This window comes from Rana temporaria, chromosome 4 (genome assembly GCF_905171775.1).
Source record: "Rana temporaria chromosome 4, aRanTem1.1, whole genome shotgun sequence".
Classification (NCBI taxonomy): Eukaryota; Metazoa; Chordata; class Amphibia; order Anura; family Ranidae; genus Rana; species Rana temporaria.
This window is the reverse complement of record NC_053492.1, coordinates 48,197,992-48,219,554: the sequence shown is the minus strand read 5'-3', so window position 1 is coordinate 48,219,554 and position 21,563 is coordinate 48,197,992. Positions and strand designations below refer to the sequence as shown.

Below are 21,563 nucleotides of genomic sequence, written 5' to 3'. Positions count from 1 at the left end.
AGCCATTGTGCCATCACATGCAGCCACTGTGCCAACACACGCAGCCACTGTGCCATCAATTGTCACCACTGTGCCATCACATGCAGCCACTGTGCCCATCAAACGCAGCCACTGTGCCATCAATTGTCGCCACTGTGCCCATCACACGCAGCCACTGTGCCACCAAACGCAGCCACTGTGCCATCACATGCAGCCACTGTGCCATCACATGCAGCCACTGTGCCATCACATGCAGCCACTGTGCCAACACACGATTATTTCTTAAAAACCGGGGGGGGGGGCAGTTTGCCATCTTCGCCCTGGGCACCAAATGGCCTTGTCCCAGCACTGCCATATTGCTACACTCAGGCCCCGTACACACGTCCGAGAAACTCGACAGGCAAAACACATCGTTTTGCTCGTCGAGTTCCTTGTGAAGCCGCCGAGGATCTCGGCGAGCCAAGTTTCCCCATTGACTAACAAGGAAATAGAGAACATGTTCTCTATTTGGCTCGACGAGTTCCTCGTCGGTTTCCTCGGCAGACTACGGCTCCGATCGAGTTTCTGGCTGAATTCTGCCGAGAAACTCGGTCGTGTGTACAGGGCCTCAGAGGCGCCTCTCTTCTCTTTTATACTCAGTTGTGACATGACGCTATTATATCAAGACATCGCTTGTATATCAAGACAAAGTTTATTAAAACATTTTGCTTGTCTTGCAAAACGCTCTCAAACCAAGGTTTTACTGTATAACTTACCATCTTGATGTTCTTCAAACAGACCTGGGCCTGGACTCCCCTGAGCATTGACAGCAACCTTTTATTCCCCTGCATGGAGACAGACATATTTTCCACAAGTGCAACACTACGTTTGCGTATACCAATTTCACCAGACGTAACTATCCTACTTCTAATACATGTGCTACTACAGTTTTTTTGCTATTTGAAAAAATCTAATACTACACTATAATGTTTCTCCCTTCTTCCCGCTTTCTCCTTTTCCTGCAGTTGTTCCTGAGTGTGCGTATTTATTTTTTTTTTGTGCATCCTGGGACACAGAGCATCATCATATGCATAACAATAGGGTTATGCTGGCGCCATCAGGTGACTGGATACTGGCAACAAAAGATAGGAAGTTTACTCCTCAAAATAACCCTTCCCCAACAGGCCAGTGTCCAGTTTTACAGTGCATCCGGAAAGTATTCACAGTGCGTCACCTTTTCCATATTTTCTTATGTTACAGTCTTATTCCAAAATAGATTAAATGTATTATTTTCTCAAAATTCTACAAACAATACCCCATAATGACAACATGAAAGAAGTTTGTTAAAAAGCGTTGAAAAAGTATTAAAAAAAAAAAGAAAAAAAACAAACACATATACGGAAGTATTCACAGCCTTTGCCATGACACTCAAAATTGAGCTCAGGTGCATTCTGTTTCCACTGATGATCCTTGAGATGTTTCTACAACTTGATTTGAGTCCCCCTGTGGTAAATTCAGTTGATTGGACATGATTTGGAAAGGCACACACCTGTCTATATAAGGTCCCACAGTTACCAGTGCATGTCAGAGCACAAACCAAGCCATGATGTCCAGGGAATTGTCTGTAGACCTCCGAGACAGAATTGTATTGAGGGACAGATCTGGGGAAGGGTACAGAAAAGTTTCTTCAGCATTGAATGTCCCAATGAGCACAGTGGCCTCCATCATCCATAAATGGAAAAAGTTTGGAACCACCAAGACCCTTCCTAAAGCCGCCCGGCCAAACTTAGTCAGGGAGGTGACCAAGAGCACAATGTGTTTCTCTGTGGAGAGAGGAGAAACTTCCAGAAGAACAACCATCTATGCAGCACTCCACCAATCAGGCCTCTATGGTAGAGTGGCCAGACGGAAGCCACATCTCAGTAAAAGGCACATGACAGCCTGCCTGTAGTTTGCCAAAAGACACCTGAAGGACTATCAGACCATAAGAAACAAAATTCTCTGGTCTGATGAAATAAGGATTGAACTCTTTGGCCTGAATGGCAAGCGTCATGTCTGGAGGCATCGCTCATCACCTGGCCAATACCATCCCTACAGTGAAGCATGGTGATGTAAACCACAAATCCGCCAATTTCCACTCCAAGCACCATTAAATAAAATATAAATTAAAAAGGGTATTTTAAACTTTTAATTGACAGAATATCATTACTAAATACCTAACCTACACTCTGTTTTAATAAATACCTTGACTTTATCTACTCTGCAGAAACATGGCTGTCATGTTAGTCCACTCTCTACATTACTTAGTGAGTCAGTGCCCAGGAACAAGCTTGCAGAAGAAATTCTGACCTCACTTGCATGCAAATTCAGGGTCAATGGCTAACCAAGTAATAAAACAACTTTCATGATAGTCTAAGGCTGAAATCAAGTCAAAATAAATATTCTCTAAATGTTAAGCCTCGTACACACGCATGTTTTCTCAGCAAGCACCAGCAAGAAAACTGCTGGCAGAGCTTTCTTGCCGAGTAAACCGTGCGTGTGTACGAGGCATTGAGGTTTTTTGTCAAGAAATCTGCCCAGACTCTAGACGAGAAAAATACAGAACCTGCTCTCTATTTTCTCGTTGTGAGATTCTCGGCAGTGTTTTCCTGCTGAGAAACCCGAGCGTGTGTATACTTACCTCTCCATGGAAACCTGTGCATGCTTGAAATGACTTTAACGCATGACCTATACCTTCCAAGGTATAGGTAGGGTGAAGCAAGATGGCGGCGACGGTATCGAATGTGATGAGCGCATGCTCGTCGTAGTCGATGGCGTCACCGCGTTCGTGCCATTCAAAAGAACGGCGATTCTTTTGAATGGCCCGTGTGTACACTCAGCCGGCAAGAGATTCTTGCCAAGAAACTCGTCAGGAAAAACAATTTTTTTTTCCTGACGAGATTCTGGGCCATGTGTACAGGGCTTAAGAGTCACGTGTATTCTTACTTGAATGTTGGTGTCCTTTGTGTATTTCTACCAGATCTGTGTAGGAATCAAGCACTTTGCAGAAGTTTTCCCCAATACAGCTCTCTTCTTGTGCAGAGTGACGGATCCTATCTCCACCCCTCCTGTAGTGGGTGGAGCCTGATGGGCCCCTCCCACAGTTCTGTTCTCTACATAGGCTATGTACAGCACAGTGATGATGTCACCACTATTTTTTTAGGGTAATATCTGGGTATGCAAAGTTTTTTGGAACACACAAAGTGAATGTATATCATTTGTGTCTATTGTGAAATATAATTTAGAAGAAAGTTTTTGTGACTGGAGTTCTGCTTTAAGTGAATCCCACGCTCACTGGGTTTCTTTAAGCTTCACATGACCTTTGCTGAATCAAAAAAACTGCAAGTAAAAGAGTTTTAGCCCACTGAGAACTATCAGCATGGGATAGTGATTATCTGCATCACGTGAAGTACCACAGGAACATCTTCAACGGGGCACAGGTATGAAGGAATCCTGCAATGCTCCCTGGGAAATGTATGCATAGATCACAAGACAATTAGGATACATTATCGCTTTGTTTTCTAGCCTGATCCTGAAAAGTAAATGACCAGTAATACAGCCTCATTAAAGCAGAACATCTTGCTTAATTATTTAACTGAGCTGGCCAATAGGAGGCTTTGTTGGCGCTCTCCCCGGATAACATGAAGGTTTACCGGGCACAGGTGTCAAGGGACAGCCAGAGCCTCCCACTGAGAGTTTATAGACAGAAGTAAGTCAGCAGACATTAAGTGTCAGAGCCAACATCAGACAGAATCAGTGGCTTTGATCACAGACCTCCACAGGAAGCTTAGATCTCAGACAAATTAGATAAAAATGAATTTATAGCAGATTCGTATCCTCGGGCAACCACGGCTGAATTCTGTCTTAGGAGTGGCATGGTAAGTATCAAAATATATAAACCATAGCATTTCCTTTCTTTATGTCTTCCTGATAAATTCTAATTGGAGAGCGAGAAGAAGAAACTTTGCTCGGACTTTAACTTGGCCAAAATTAACGCCAGACAGGGACAGCATGGAGACTTGGTGTTTTGGCATACCTAAAGGCAAAACCTCCCCAGTGCAAAATATGCCCTAAGGTCACCATCTTGTTTGGACCTTCGGCAGCAAACTATCAATAAAACTGAGTAAAAAGCTGAAGGGGATATCCAGGACATGGGTCTCATTTCAAGTGCTGGAGGCAATTACGTAAACTGAGTCCAATGGCTTATTACTCACTCGAGCGATCACTGTGTCACTTTAAAAGTACATTCCAGTCTAATTTAAAAAAAGAATAGTTGATTGGGCCTCCTAGCCTAGCGACTGGTGACCCATCCTGTAGCTACCCTCAACAACACACCGACCCACAGACAATAACAGACATACTTTAGTACCTTCAATCCCATTTTAACTATTTTATTGGTTGCATTTTGGGAATGAAAAGTTAGGGATACAGGATACCTCATTACAGCAGCAAAATCCCCCCACACACCCGACCTCTACAAGAATTCTTTAGGCCTAAATGACCAGTTATCTTTCAATTTCCTAAACCTCTGCCACAGGCAAGCTTAGATTTTGTTGTATTCTCTTGACCTCTTCCACAGGTTTTCTTTAGGTACTTTAGGTCCCTGTCACAGACCAGATCAGATGTTGTGGGTTCATTTGACCTCTGCCACAGGTAAACTTTAGGGGCCAGATTCCCGTACATCCTGCGTTGGCGTCACGTAAGCTATTTATACTACGCTGACACTACTTACAGGAGCAAGTGCCGTATTCTCCAAGCGCTTGCTCCGTAATTTGCGGCGGCGTAGTGTAAATGGCCCGGCGTATGGCCTCGTAATTCAAAGGGGGCGGCTTGTATTCAAATTAAGCGCGCCCCCGCGCTGATCGAACTGCGCATGCGCCGGGCGGAAAAATAGCCCAGTGCGCATGCTCCAGCTCACGACGGAAAACGTCATGAGCGTCGTTGATGTAAAGTCGTATTCGCGGACGACTTAGTAAAACGACGTAACCGACGGAAAAAGACGACGCTGACCCGACGCCATACTTAACATGGCATACGGCGGACTGGCGTAAGGTTACCCCTCATATAGCAGGGGTAACCTTACGCTTACGGAAACGACGTAAATGACGACTACGCGACGCAAATTCGTTCGGGAATCGGCGTATCAGGCTCATTTGCATAGTCAAATGAGAACTGAACGTAAACGCCACCTAGCGGCCGGCGTCGCATTACATCTAAGATCCGACAGTGTAAGTGACTTACACCTGTCGGATCTTGGCCGTATCTATGCAAAAATGATTCTAGGAATCACTCGCATAGATACCCAGGCTCAGAAACAGAGATACAACGGTGTTTCCTGAGATACACCGTCGTAACTCTTCTGAGAATATGGCCCTAGGTTTTTAGACCACTGCAACAGGCCAGCTTAGGTTCTGTAGGTTCTTTTGACCTCTGCCCCAGGGCACCTTTAGGTTACTAAAACCCTTGCCATAGATCAGCTTTAGGTTCTTTGGGTCAGTTTATAATCTCTAGGCCCAGAGGGATGTCTACCTTTTTGCTTCTCAGGCCTCTGCCACAAGCCAGCTTGGATTCATTAGGCCCAAACTGGCCTCTAAGAGAAAAAAGCCCTGCTTCACTCGGGCTTGCTTACCCAAGAAAAGGCCTGGGATGCACAAACTGGACCCTTCACACAGACTCCCTCACCATGCAAAGCCTGGTAGGCAAAGGCCCCTTTAGATGGTCACTTTAAATATGTATTCTCTGCCCCATCCCACATCAGTGGAATAAAGCCCTCAGTGATTGACAAAGGAAGAATAAATATTTATAACATCTCAGTCTACTCAAGAACGCTCAACAGCAGCAGGCAGCAGCAATCAAAGTCCTTGGACTTAAAGGGGATATCCAGCTTTTTTAGGATTATTAAAAGCCAGCAGCTACAAAAAGTGTACCTGCTGACTTTTAATTAACAGACACTTACCTGCTCCACTGTCCAGCGATGCAGCCGCCCGGAGCTCCGCTCCGCTCCTCTCCCCCTTCTCTGCCGACACCTCCATTCACTCTGTGGGCACCCAAGCTTTCGGCTTCACGGCCGGGCACGCCCCTGTCACGTGTCCCAGGAGATCGCCTAGAGAAAGGGGCCGCCTAAGGCTAGAGGAGAAGTGGCCGAGGCGGTCCCTGGGTGGAAGGAGGAAGTGGGACAGGAAGTCCCACTCCTACCGAAGCCACCACTCCCAAACAAAAAAAAATACACGCCAAATGTGGCATGTAAGGGGGTGAGGAGTGCTTAAAGCGGAAGATCCACTTTTGGGTGGAACTCCACTTTAAGAGAAACCCAATGAACATTAGAAGATTACAAACAAAGCCAATGCTAGCAACAGCCTAACTGCAATAATTATATTTAGCTAGGGACACTCCAGTTTAAGGAAGGGTACCTACATTTTAGAAATATACTGTAAATCCACCCCATTTAACTTTGTCAGTACATTTATGATCTGAAAACTGTAACTTTTGATGCAGGTGAAAAAATAGCCTTTATTCAATATTACCAACTATGATACTATTATACTATTGTAGCGCCTATGTACTTTACAGTACTGGTGCTAGTGAAATTTAAGGGCAGATCAGAGTGTAGTTAAACTCTGATCCAGATTGTTAGCAAAATGCGCTCTCTGTCTCAGCTTGGCTGTGCTGTGAGCCCATTCTGTTGTGCTGGGGTTTTCTTCCAACCCCAGTACTGCAGGTGGTTGCAGTGGAGTGGAGGTTTGGGTGCTCTTCCCAGCAGCCAATCCCAAGGGTTTGTCCTCGCTTTGCATGCTGGGGAGGGGTATTTATGGAACAGACGCCATTGGTTCTGGGTCTTCTTCATCCAGTGTGGCACCCACCTTTAGGGTGGCCACATCACAGCGCCCCGGCGTCATGGCCTACCTGGCCGGGGCGTGCGTGCCATGCTGTGTTCCTGGTTCCGGGGCCATGCTGACCCGGAGCATCTGAACAGTGGCTGGGACCCAGTGAGTGACTGGGTTCCCAATCTGAAGATTCCAAGCTGTACTGCTGTTCAGTGGGGAGTCAGTCTGAGGAGCGCCATTAACCACTTACCCCCCGGACCATATTGCTGCCCAAAGACCAGAGTACTTTTTGCGATTCGGGACTGCGTCGCTTTAACAGACAATTGCGTGGTCGTGCGACGTGGCTCCCAAACAAAATTGGCGTCCTTTTTTTTCCACAAATAGAGCTTTCTTTTGGTGGTATTTGATCACCTCTGCGGTTTTTAGTTTTTGCGCTATAAACAAAAATAGAGCGACAATTTTGAAAAAAATTAATATTTTTTACATTTTGCTATAATAAATATCCCCCAAAAATATATAAAAAAAATTTTTTTTCCTCAGTTTAGGCCGATACGTTTTCTTCTACATATTTTTCGTAAAAAAAAATCGCAATAAGCGTTTATTGATTGGTTTGCGCAAAAGTTATAGTGTTTACAAAATAGGGGGTATTTTTATGTCATTTTTATTATATTTTTTTTACTAGTAATGGCGGCGATCAGCGATTTTTTTTTCGGTACTGCGACATTATGGCGGACACTTCGGACACTTTTGACACATTTTTGGGACCATTGGCATTTTTATAGCGATCAGTGCTATAAAAATGCATTGGATTACCTAGTGGCGGCTGGGAGAGAGGACGTCATATTACGTGCTCTCGCCCAGCCGAGCCAACTTGTCGACGTATAACGGCGGTGGCCGGTCGGCAAGTGGTTAAGAGGCTGGCGGTCCAAAAGGGCCTGGACAAACCACTGGGGATCGAGGTAGCCGGACACCGAATGATTGATCACCTGTCGGTCGGTACCTGGGCGGCAAGTTGAAGGAGATCCAGACGTAACTTAAATAAGGATGCATATCTCCAATAATCCAACCCTGAGGCTCATTGAGGAAGGTCTGTGGCAGAGACTTTCTCCCAAGTTCAAGTTCACCAAGGAGGGTCTGTGGCAGGGACTTATTCCTACAATTGTCCGAGTGATAATCCGGCTGTCAGGCCTGTCTGGGTACACTGAACCCACTCTGGCGGGAGTGACGCATAGAAGTGTTACGTTTGGGAGCAGGACTGTTTCCTATCATGACGCCTGAATCTGCTATTCTCCTATCTTCCTCAGCTTTACTTTCCTCACCACAAGTTTACTGTTTTTACCCGGCTGGGTAATAAAGAGCACAGCAAAGAGCACCTGTCTGGACATTCCTTTACTTCTACTACATGCAATACGCATCATTCACCCCTAGGAATTTCAGAGGAGCCACTCGGGGGTAATGCTTTGAAATTCTCAAAACACACTAACAGCAAGCCTATAGTTACAGTGCTTTGAAAAAGTATTCACACCCCTTGAAATTTTCCACATTTTGTCATGTTAAAACCAAAAACGTAAATGTATTTTATTGGAATTTTATGTGATAGACCAACACAAAGTGGCACATAATTGTGAAGTAGAAGGAAAATGATAAATGGTTTTATTTTATTTTTTTGACAAATAAATATGTGAAAAGTGTGGTGTGCATTTGTATTCAGCATCCCCCCCCCCCCCCAAATACTTTGTAAAACCACCTTTTACCACAAATTACAGCTGCAAGTCTGTTTGGGCACATATCTACCAGCTTTGCACATCTAGATGGTAAAATATTTGCCCATTCTTCTGTGAAAAATGTCTCAAGCTCTGTCAGATTGGATGGAGAGCGTCTGTGAACAGCAATTTTAAAGTCTTGCCACAGATTCTCAATTGGATTTAGGTCTGGACTTTGGGCCATTCTAACACATAAATATAATTTTATCCAAACCCAATTCCACTGTAGATCTGACTGCATGGTTAGGATCGTTGTCCTTCTGGAAGGTGAACCTTCGTCCCAGTCTCAAGACTTTTGCAGACTCTAACAGGGTTTTTTCCAAGATTGCCCTGTATTTGGCTCCATCCATCTTCCCATCAGCTTCCCTGCTGAAGGAACGCATCCCCACAACATGATGCTGCCACCGCCATGTTTCACGGTGGGGTTGGTGTGTTCAGGGTGATGTGCAGTGTTAGTTTTCCACCACACATAGGGCTGCATTCACGTAGATCGGCGCATCTTTGTTCCGGTGTAGCGCATCTCATATGCGCTACGCCGACGTATCCCAGAGACGCAAGCTGAGTATTGAATGAATGAATGAATGAAAAACTTATACAGCGCGGCGCATGCGAACTGAATCGCTTCTGGGCGTATTCTGGGGTATTCACAAAGCACTCGCTCCCTACGTTGCGCCAGCGTAACGTAAATCTTTCGGCGTAAGCCCACGTAATTCAAAGTAGGTGGACGGTGGGCGTGATTCATTTAAATGAACCGTGACCCCATGCAAATGAGGGGCCGAACGAACGGCGCATGAGCCGTACCGTGGACGCATCCCAGTGCGCATGCTCAGAACCACGTCTAAAATAATCCATAAGATACGTCGAATCACTGCCTACGACGTGATGTAAGCTACGCCCAGACCTATTCACGTAGTCCTACGTAAACTACGTAAAATTCGACAGCTGTTCCGTCGTCCATACCTTTGCATGGGATGCGCCTCCTTTAGGTGGAATAACTTTATGCCGGACGTACGCCTTACGTAAAAAGCATAGATTACAGCGACGGGCGCAAGTACGTTCGTGAATCGGCGTATCTAGGTCATTTACATATTTGACACGTAAATCAATGGAAGCGCCTCTTGCGGCCAGCGTAAATATGCACCCAAGATACGACGGCGTAGGAAACTTACGTCGGTCGTATGAAGCCAAAATTCTACGCATCTTACTTGGAGAATCAGGCGCATAGATACGACAGCGCATCCGTGCACTTACGCGGCGTATCAGTAGATATGTCGGCGTAAGTGCTTTCTGAATCCGGCCCATAGTATTTTTCTTTTAAGCCAAAACTTTTAATTTTGGTCTCATTTGACCAGAGCACCTTCTTCCACATGTTTGCTGTGTCCCCCATATGGCTTTTTGCAAACTGCAAATGGGACTTCTTATGGCTTTGTTTCAACAATGGCTTTCTTCTTGCCACTCTTTCATAAAGGCCAGATTTGTGCACAACTAATAGTTGTCCTGTGGACAGATTTTCTCACCTGAGCTGTGGATCTCTGCAGCTCCTCCTTCTCTGATTAATGCTCTTCTTGCCCGGCCTGTCAAATTAGGTGGACGGCCATGACTTGGCAGATTTGCAGTTGTGCCATACGCTTTCCATTTCCAGATGATGGATTGAAAAATGCTCTGTGAGATATTCAAAGCTTTGGATATTTTTTTATAACCTAACCCTGCTTTAAACTTTTCCACAACAATATCCCTGACCTGTCTTTTGTGTTCCCTGGCATTCATGATGCTGTTTGTTCACTAAAGCTCTCTAACAAACCTCAGAGGGCTCACAGAGCAGCTGTATTTATACTGAGATTAAATTACACACAGGTGGACTCTATTTACTAATTAGGTGGCTTCTGAAGGCAATTGGTTCCACTAGATTTTAGTTAGGGGTATCAGAGTGAAAGGGTCTGGATACAAATGCACGCCACACTTTTCACATATACATGTGTAAAAAGTTTTATCATTTTCCTTCCACTTCACAATTATGTGCCACTTTGTGTTGGTCTATCACATAAAATCCCAAGTAAAAAACATTTACGTTTTTGGTTGCAACAGGACAAAATGTGCAAAAAATGTCAAGGGGTATGAATACTTTTTTACAGCACAGGAATTCTGATAAAAAACATCAATACCAGAGAATATACAATAAAACAGAAACGTCAATACTATGACATTTTAATTATCCACCAGCCAAATTCAAGCTTGAATAAATGCGACTTGTGATACAGAAAGCAGATGAAGAGGAACTGGAAGATACACATCACAGGATCTGGGGAGTACACTCCCATTAACCCTGTAAAGAGTTCTCAGGATTCTAGATTGCAGAAGATTTAAACAGATTTAAGGTAAATTGAGTGGATTATTTTTTAGCACAGCTGCAATATATTCAGGATAGCAGTAGCATCTCACTGTTTAGTTGTTCCTTATGATTGCTCTTTTAAAGGGGTTGTAAAGGTACAATTTTTTTCCCTAAATAGCTTCCTTTACCTTAGTGCAGTCCTCCTTCACTTACCTCATCCTTCCATTTTGCTTTTAAATGTCCTTATTTCTTCTGAGAAATGCTCACTTCCTGTTCTTTTGTCTGTAACTCCACACAGTAATGCAAGGCTTTCTCCCTGGTGTGGAGTGTCGTGCTCGCCCCCTCCCTTGGACTACAGAGAGTCAGGATGCTCTCTACGTTGCAGATAGAGAAAAGAGCTGTGTGTTAGTGGGCGTCCTGACACTCCTGTAGTCCAAGGGAGGGGGCGAGCACGACACTCCACACCAGGGAGAAAGCCTTGCATTACCGTGTGGAGTTACATATAGGGATGAGCTTCGAGTTCGAGTCGAACTCATGTTCGACTCGAACATTGCCTGTTCGCCTGTTCGGCGAACAACGAACAATTAGGGGTGTTCGCGGCAAATTCGAAAAGCCGCGGAACACCCTGTTAAAGTCTATGGGAGAAAGACCGGGCTTTCCCAGTGACGTACGAGGGTGCGTCAGAGGGGGCGGGGTCACGTGAAGGGTGGCTGCTTCCACTATATAAGAAATGTCAAAGCTCCAGCGCGTCATTCCGCTAGGCTGTGTCCAGCGGAGAGTGGAGCTCGCCTGCTGCGCTCTGGACGGATGGATCTTCTCATCGCTGGACCGGACCGCTGATCACCCGTCGCTGGAGAGATCATCCGTCGCTGAATAGAAGACAACATTGGAGCAGGGAGCCGCATCGAGAGTGGATTACCACCGCTGGATTTTTTTTTTTTAATAATAAAGGCATTTTTTCTACGGTGTCTGTGTGTGTTTTTTTTTAACTATTTACACTTTTTTCGTGAAATGGTAGAGGTACAGTGCACCCCATTACCAATTCACATGGGGGGGGCCAGGATCTGGGGGTCCCCTTTGTTAAAGGGGTCTTCCAGATTCTGATAAGCCCCCCGCCCGCAGACCCCCACAACCACCGGGCAAGGGTTGTGGGGATGAGACCCTTGTCCCCATCAACATGGGGACATCCTCCCCATGTTGAGGGCATGTGGCCTGGTGCGGTTCAGGAGAGGGGGGCCGAACTCTGTCCCCCCCTCTTTTCTGCGGCCGGCCAGGTTAACGTGCTCGGAAAAGGGTCTGGTGTGGATTTTTGGGGGAACTTCACGCCATTTTTTTTTAATTTGGGGTGGAGTTCCCCTTAAAATCCACACCAGACCTGAAGGGCCTGTTAATGGAATTTGGGGGGACCACCACGTTTTTTTTATGAATGAATCTTCTCTGAATTGCCAGAGCCGACAATTCATTATAGCCGCAAAGCCGGTTTTAAATGCCTTTTTTTCTTTCAAAAATTACACTTTGTGCAGGGACAGTTCTAAGTTACGGGAAACATGCGCTTTTTCTCATGCTGACTTTACACCCCCCCTAGGTACAAAATTTAAAGTAATATTTCACTTTTATTGTTTCACTTTTAGCTTTATTAAATTCACTGCTCCTGAAAAACGGCAGTTTTTAAAACTTTTTTTTGCATTGATACATGTTTCCTGGGACAGGACCCAGGTCCCCAAACACTGTTTAGGACAATAACTTGCATATTAGCCTTTAAAATTAACACGTTAGATTTCAAATGTTCAAGTCCCATAGACTTTAACAGGGTTCAAAAGTTCACACGAACATTTGGTGTGTTCGCAAGTTCTGGTGCGAACCGAACAGGGGGGTGTTCGGCTCATCCTTAGTTACAGACAGAAGAACAGGAAGTGAGGATTTCTCAGAAGAAATAACGACATTTAAAAGCAAAATGGAAGGATGAGGTAAGTGAAGGAGGACTGCACTAAGATAGAGGAAGCTATTTAGGGAAAAAGTTGTACCTTTTCTACCCCTTTAAATGAATGCTATCGCAGCATCTGCGCTACCAGTTTTGTCCTGTGGCACCTGGGCATTGGGGGTCTGGCAGTTTGAACTCGTGAACCCACAGATAGTCACATCATAGGCCAGTCACCCCTATCAACTCTCCCTACCCATTCCTCAACCTGCTGTTTTATTATTTCTTTGCAACTTGTACTAAGTCTGCAGGAGGCTGAATAACTACCCATTATACAGGGGCAGCCAGTGGGCGATCCAGTCCATCCATAACTAAAAATTAGTTTTACGTAAACTAACTTTTAAAGTTTTTTTTTTTCTTATTAAAAAATGCATTTTATCACTATTCACAACATCCCAGGAACAATTTCAAATCCCCTAAGGCATTCCATTGCATACATTAGGACACATTGATGGATTTAATACAGATTAAGGGATTAGGCTTTCTGAATAATAGCAATTAGCTCATACGATGTCCCCTTACCATAAAAAATGGATTAAAATGATCAGAAGCGGATGAACTAGACCAAATACTGTAATGAAAATTTATCCCTGTGAATAATCAAGCGGCTTACTTTAAATCACATTCTGAAGAAGATTAAAATCCCATCTGAATATTAAACCTGATCTTATTAACAGAAAATGTGTTTCTGGGTGCAAAAAACACTATCTTTTATTTTGATATAAAATTGCTGGGGAAAGAAACAAAAAAGTGGAACTCCAGATATTTCTCCCCTAGCCAGTAGAGTGGAAAGATTTGAGCCCAACAGTTTTTTTTTTGCTACACGTGGCCGGCCCATTTAACCACTTTAGACCATGACCTTTAGGCAGCTAAAGGACCCGGGCAGTTTTTGCGATTCGGCACTGCGTTGCTTTAACTGACAATTGCGCGGTCGTGCGACGTGGCTCCCAAACAAAATTGGCGTCCTTTTTCCCCCACAAATAGAGCTTTATTTTGGTGGTATTTGATCACCTCTTCGTTTTTTTTTTTTTGCTCTATAAACAAAAAATAGAGCAACAATTTTGAAAAAAATGCAATATTTTTTACTTTTTGCTATAATAAATATCCCCCAAAAATATATATATATATAAAAAAATCCTCAGTTTAGGCCGATACGTATTCTTCTACCTATTTTTGGTAAAAAAAATCGCAATAAGCGTTTATCGATTGGTTTGCGCAAAATTTATAGCGTTTAGAAAATAGGGGATAGTTTTTTTGCATTTTTATAAAAAAAATTTTTTACTACTAATGGCAGCGATCAGCGATTTTTTTCGTGACTGCGACATTATGGCGGACACTTCGGACAATTTTGACAAATTTTTGGGACCATTGTCATTTTCACAGCAAAAAATGCATTAAAAATGCATTGTTTACTGTGAAAATGACAATTGCAGTTTGGGAGTTAACCACAAGGGGGCGCTGAAGAAGTTAAGTGTGACCTCATTTGTGTTTCTAACTGTAGGGGGGTGTGGCTGTAGGTGTGACGTCATTGATTGTGTTTCCCTATAAAAGGGAACACACGATCAATGACGGCGCCACAGTGAAGAACGGGGAAGCTGTGTTTACAAACAGCTCTCCCCGTTCTTTAGCTGCGGGGACCGATCGCGGGCCGGACCGGGTCGCGGGTGTGCACCCGCGACCCACGGCTGGGCACATAAAGAGGACGTACCTGTACGTGCTTGTGCCCAGCCGTGCCATTCTGCCGACGTATATGTGCAGGAGGCGGTCCTTAAGTGGTTAAGACAGGAAGTTAAGCCTCGAACACAGGAACTCCTGCATGTACCCTTACCTGTCAAATGTTTCCCCTCTGTCTGTTATAAGAACTGAAAAATTGCAGATTCTGCGGGTGGATCTGTTGTCTGGAGCTCTGTGGGTGGAGTCGTGATGTTAGTAGACTCTCCGCCCTCCTCTACACTCCATTTGTCAACATGCATTTTTTCCTGTGTATTCCTTACACTAAAATCTGCTATGATCACTAACATCCAGTCAAATACGTTATTAAAAAATAATGCCCGTCTCCAGGCTAGTGCATGAGATATGTAAATAACCTGTCCCTCACAGCAAGGGGGCGGAATGGACTAAGGTTTTTCTCTGCAAGTCTGTTTTATTTCACTGAACAATAAAAGAGGATTGCTCAGAGCTGGATTAACTGTGTGTGGCAAGACTGGGCACAGATGATAGAAAATCTATACTGTACATTGAGACGTAAAAAAAAAAAAATGTTTTGGGTTTACATCCATTTTAAGGGTAAATCTTTGAAGAAAAATGTAATTTAGACCCCATACACACTATTAGATTTTCTGCAGATTTTTGTCTTCAGATTTACCAAAACCATGTAGTGCAAGGGCCTGCCTGATTGCATATAAAAGGTTTGACCTCATATTACATGGTTTTGGTAAATCTGAAGACAAAAACCTGCAGAAAATCTAATAGTTTGTATGGGGCCTTACTCTAAAGGCAGACTTTTCGACAACAGCGGTCCGACGGACGTGTTTTATCGGACAATCCAACCTTCTGTATGCTCCATCGGACAATTGTTTTCTGTTTTTCAATGGACAAATGTTCGCTGTGTATGCTCTCAAACTTTCTGACAACAAATGTCCGATGGAGCATCATCCGATCGTGTGTACACAAGTCCATAGGACTAAAGTCCAAAGTACAAACAAACATGCTCCGAACCAATGCTAAACATCAGACAACATTGGCAGAAGATGCCCAAAGGGTGGCAGTAAAGAGCTGAAAAACCACGTGATTTGGTGAATGTTGGTTGAAAAAGTTCTGATGTGTGTATGCATACCAAGTTCACGGTCAACGCCCCTTTGGCCCAAAATCCACAGAAAAGTCAGATGGAAGACCGATCGTGTGTATGAGGGTTTAGACAGTTGTCAACCAATAGGTGTCCCCATTTGGGGATTTATATCCTGACAACAGTCACCAGCACATAGTGTAAGGCAGGGGCGGACTGGCCCAGGTGGAAAAGTGGAGATTTCCCCCCGGGCCGCTTACATTAGCTTTAAAAAAGGCCGCGGCGCTGGCTGTCTGTAAATTTATTTTTATTTTTTCACTATAAGTCGGCCACGGCGGCTGCCGATTGGCTGGCTGCTGCACTGCATCGTGGGAGTTGTAGTTTGTAGTTCGGCCACCGCGGCCGCCGATTGGCTGGCTGTCTGCTGCACAGACTGTGCTGCATTGTGGGAGTTGTAGTTTGGCCGCGCTGAAGTTAAGGAAGTTATCAGCACAGCAAACTACAACTCCCACCTCCCAGGAGTCTCAGAGGCAACCAGGCAGGCAGGTCATGTGACATGACCTGACTCATGTGGCACGTCAGGGGAGGGACATGGTACGAGCCTGCTGGGGCTGGCTGCAGGGAGACATGATGACAGAGAGACATGACAGAGAGAGACTGAGACTGAAAGGCTGCAAGGCTGCAAAGGTAAGATGTGATGACCTGCCTCTGTAAAAACATTATTACTGTATAGTCTGTATCCCCTTCAGTAGTATGCATCGCATAGGAGCTGGGCACTGGTGAGGCTGCACTAATGGGCACTTTCTGCACTGGTGAGGCTGCATTAAAGTGGAGGTTCACCCTTTAAAACATTTTTTGACATCACACAAAGTCGCGCCATCCTACCGACAGAATGCCAGTGTTTTTTTTTTTTTCTCAGCACATACCTCTTGATCCTTAATTTTCACCTCACGGTGATCCCGCCAGAGTGGGCGTTCCCAAGCACTGCCTGTGATTGACATGCTTCCGAACGGCGCATACTGCGCGTCACAGGTTGCCGAAAAAACCCGAACGTCGGTGCGGCTCTATACGGCGCCTGCGCACCGATGTTCGGGTTCTGTCGGCAACCTGTGACGCGCAGTATGCGCCGTTCGGAAGCCTGTCAATCACAGGCAGTGCTTGGGAACGCCCACTCCCGCGGGATTGCCGTGAGGTGAAAATCGGGATTAAGAGGTATGTGCTGAGAAAAAAAAAAAACACTGGCATTCTGTCGGTAGGATGGCGCGACTTTGTGTGATGTCAAAAAATGTTTTAAAGGGTGAACCTCCACTTTAAGTGCACTAATCAGGCTGCGTTGATAGGCACTGGTGAGGCTGCATTGATGAGCACTGATCAGGCTGCACTGATGCCTGGGCACTCTCTGCACTGGTGAGGCTGCACTGATGGGCACTCTCTACACTGGTGAGGCTGCACTCATGGGCACTGTCTGCACTGGTGAGGCTGTATGGATGGGTACTGTCTGCACTGGTGAGGTGGCAGTGATCAGGCTGCACTGGTGAGGCGGCACTGATCAGGCTGCAGTTGTGAGGCTGCACTGATGAGGCTGCATTGATGGGCACTGACCAAGCCATTTTTTGCGATACGGCACTGCATCACTTTAACTGACAATTGATGTTTGATGTTGTACCGAAACAAAATTTACGTCCTTTTTTCCCCACAAATTGCGCTCTCTTTTGGTGGTATTTGGTCACAGTTTTTATTTTTTGCGGTATAAACAAAAAAGAGAAATTTTGAAAATAAACAACCAATATTTTTAACTTTTTGCTATAATAAATATCCCCCCCAAAAAATATATTTCTTCATCAGTCTAGGCCAAGATATATATATTTTTGGTAAAAAAAAAAAAAACGCAATAATCGTGTATTGATTGGTTTGCGCAAAAGTTATAGCATCTACAAAATAGGGAATAGATTTGAAATTTTAATTATTTTAATTTTTTTCTAGTAATGCCAGTGATCAGCGATTTTTTTTTATTTTTTTTTTTTTGCAGGACTGCGACATTGGGGTGGACAGATTGGACACTTTTTTGAGACCAGTGAACATTATACAGCGATCAGAGCTAAATATACCCACTGATTTTTGTATAAATGTCACTGGCAGGGAAGAGGTTAACACTAGGGGGCGATCAAGGGTTTAAGTGTTCATAGGGTCGCTGGTGGATATCGCAGCTGCTGGCCACGCGCATCAGCTCCACGCCGTGGGCGCTGGGGAACCAACCTGCTGCCGTATAACGACGGCGGCTGATCGGCAAGGTGTTAATGGGCCACTTGACTGGACTTGCCCCCCAGGCCTAAGGCTGCCAGCCCTCCCCTGGTTTAAGGACTTAAACAGCAATAAAACCACAAATGTCTGAGCTGGAGGTCCACTTCAATTATTACTGCTGTATATTTCTACACTTTAGTTATCCTTCTAATCAGAGCAGCTTTATGAGTTGGCTTATATTTTGCTTTCCCTGGTTTTCTCTTCCCCCGTCATAAATTTGCAATTAAATAATTGAATAGACTCTTTCTGTTTTCAATACATACCTTATTTTAGACCTGGCGACATCATTACTGGATCTCTGTGTTTTTCTATGTAATGTCATAGTGGGTGGGAGGGGTCAGCAGAGTGCTATACATATGGATAATGACATACTGGCTTCTTTATTAAAGTGATATTAAACCTACAATTGCTTTTGTTATACTTACCTGCTCTGTGCAATGGATTTGCACAGAGCAGCCCCAATCCTCCTCTTTTCTGAGCCCCCACCAGCGCTCTGGGCTCCTTCCCCCTGCTGAGTGCCCCCACAGCACAGCAGCTTGCTCTGGGCGAACTTGAGCATGCTTGCTCCTGAGGCGCCTCTGTGTGTCTATGGGAAACACAAAGCGTGGCTTAATCCTGCCCCCTCCTCCCTGGCTGTTATTCACAGCAGTGAGAGCCAATGAGAGCTGCTGTGTGTCAGCCAATGAGGAGGCAGAGACCCAAGAGAACAGCGGCTCTTGTGCACATTACTGGATCACCATTGGACGCGGATAAGTATATTGGGGAGGGGTCTGAGGGCTGCTACATACAGAATGCATGAAAATAAAAAATCTTCTGCCTTTAGAACCTCTTTAATGTTTTAAAACATGGATACAATGGCAAGCAAAACCTCTTATGTATTTTACGCACGCAGGCACTTAATCATAGAGTATGATTCTTTGATAAACTACCTGTGTTTGTGAAACAAGGAAGAGCACGGATGGACTGGCCATCGGGACTACAGGGAGTTTCCCGGTGGGCCGATGGCTCAGTGAGCCGGCTTCAGTGACAGCGGACCGCCGTCCCCCTCAGCTCCTCTGTCTCTCCCTCCCTGCAGCGCACACCTCCTCTCCCTCCCCGCAGCATTCACCTCCTCTCCCTCCCCGCAGCATTCACCTCCTCTCCCTCCCCGCAGCATTCACCTCCTCTCCCTCCCCGCAGCATTCACCTCCTCTCCCTCCCCGCAGTGCTCACCTCCTCTTCCTGGCCAGTTAACTTCAGCGTGACTGAATACAGACATGCTCCTCGGGAGTCGCACTGAGAAGCTCATCATACGATCCGGAAGGACGGCAGCCGCACACAGCTGTGACATAAGCTTCCTCGGCACTCGTTCTCCTGGTCTTTCCTTCCCCCGCTCTCCATATAGATTCTCCACAGCAGCAGACAGGTTGGAGAGCGGGGGAAGGAAAGAGCAGGAAAACGAGTGCCGAGGAAGCTTATGCTACATCTATGTGTGGCCGACGTCCTCCAGGATCGGATAATGAGCTTCTCAGTGTGACTCCCGAGGAGCATGTCTGTATTCCAGAGAGAGGAGGTGAGCGCTGCGGGGGACCAGAGCATCATGGGGGGGATAGAGGCGCATGGGGGACCAGAGGATCATGGGGGGGATAGAGGCGCATGGGGGACCAGAGGATCATGAGGGGAGGATAGAGGTGCATGGGGGACCAGAGCATCAAGGGGGGGGGATAGAGGCGCATGGGGGACCAGAGCATCATGGGGGGGGATAGAGGCGCATTGTAGGACCAGGGGAAGGAGGGGCTTGGGTGGACATCAGGGTTGGCCGGCCTTTTGGGTTTGTCCAGCTGCCATGGGAGAGACCTGTCAAAGTGAGCCGGTCTGGATGAAGTCCAGGGATAAATTTTTGTTCCAGTTCAGCCCTGCGGAAGAGGTCTCATTTGCTTGGGGAGGAGGGGTGGTTAAGGCACTGGAGAGGAGCACAGAGCACAGAGTTGGGCTTTAGCATAATGATACAAATATGTAGGCTGCCATTGCTGGCCATAAGAATGCTAAATATGGCTGCCACCTACTATAAACCACTGGTGGCCCACAGGTTACTGAGAAGTAGGATACAAGTACTTGTCATAGACATTACATTCCCCCCCCCCCCCATGGTGAACAATGAAATCTGAATATTAGCCACATATTACTTTTTAAAAGGGATGTAAAAAGGGTTATATATCAAAGGCAAGGGCGATTCTGTACTCACTTCCACCTTTCTTCCATTTGAATAGACAGCAGAAGAAAAAGAACAAAACAATAGCAGAAGCTGCAGAACTGAACACCACCAGCATGAAGACATTCTCTCTAGGCTGCTTCAGTAGGTGAAAGACGTTGAATTCCTGTGACTGTATTGAGAATGAGAGACCTGCAATCAGAAGACAAAGTACATAGAGCTTGTCACCATCATAGTTGGTCAGGTAACTATAGCACCCCACAAAGCATGCATCTAGGCAAATTTAGTGTTTAGCTTGTTCGGTAGTTAAAGATGCTAGAGTTGATTGCTTGGGTCTGTTTGTGGTTCCTAGGTGGAGAGATTAATTATTTTCTCGTCTCTGTTGAGTCATTTACAGAGTTTAGGGGGGAAGTGCAAATCTCTTACTTGAATATTTACTTCCCTCTCGCCAATCCATGTGTGCCCAGTAGGTGGTCCGACAGAGGATAAATAGGCCGGAACCTGTTCAGACTTGCTTTTTCCCTGGAGGAAGGGCAACCATGTGCTTTAGGGGGCTGCTAAGCACTGAAGCCATCTTCACTGGCTACTGGGCTTAGCAGCCCCTGGATCGAGCTCATGGACTCGCTTCTACTGGGGTTGATGAGCAGGGCCCAATCTGCTCAGCTGCAGTTTATCTATGGTCCCCAGCTGTTGATGTTACAAACTACTCCAGTGTACTATTCTATCTTGCGGTCTTTGGCTGCAAAAACCCAGACTGCCCAAACCTATTTTGTGGTCATCAGCTGCAGAAAACTTAGAGTGTTCCAGTCTACTTTCATGTCCTAACCATGCTATAACATTCTCCTGGTCTACAAATGGGAGTGAAAGGCTGTTGCTACTACCTAGTGGAGAAGTGATCAATATTCCCCTGGTCCATAGATGGTAGTGTTTCTGTCACCTAGAGAAGTGACCTCTGCAACATTGTGCCTAGACACTTTGGAGTATCCCATACTCCGCTGTCTTCCCTAGTTACAAGTTTCTAAAATAAATTACAAAAAGCCATCCCCTAGACTGGCCTTTCTCAACCTTTTTGCCCCACAGGAACCCTTGAAATAATGTTTAGGTTTTAGGGAACCCTTCTAAAAACAATTAATTTGGATCAGTGGTAAAATTCCCTCTGACATTGGAGGCCAGTGGAAAGAATGCCCCTTTTGCCCTTAAAGACAACTAAATTGATCATGTGTCCTACAGCTGGCTCTGCCAAGTGTTGTTGGCTCCAGCTCTATGCATACAGCATTAAATGGGAGCATGGGCGTCCGCTCCATAAGGCAAGGGGGGTCGTTTTCCCCCCCTGGAATTGCCAGGGAGAGCCAGGAGCAGGGCCGAACTGGCCCTGGGGCCGATTTAAGCGGTGAC

At 45.5% G+C, this 21,563-nt stretch overlaps 1 protein-coding gene across 1 annotated transcript in view; it reads right to left on the bottom strand.

Annotated features, from left to right (window-relative positions):
• LOC120936192 (fibrocystin-like) overlaps positions 1–21,563 on the bottom strand; it is a 123,461-nt gene that overhangs the window by 6,722 nt on the left and 95,176 nt on the right. Inside the window, exon 5 of the mRNA XM_040348360.1 lies at positions 20,202–20,360. Within this exon, the coding sequence (XP_040204294.1) occupies positions 20,202–20,360 (159 nt within the window). The remainder of the gene's footprint in view (positions 1–20,201; positions 20,361–21,563) is intronic.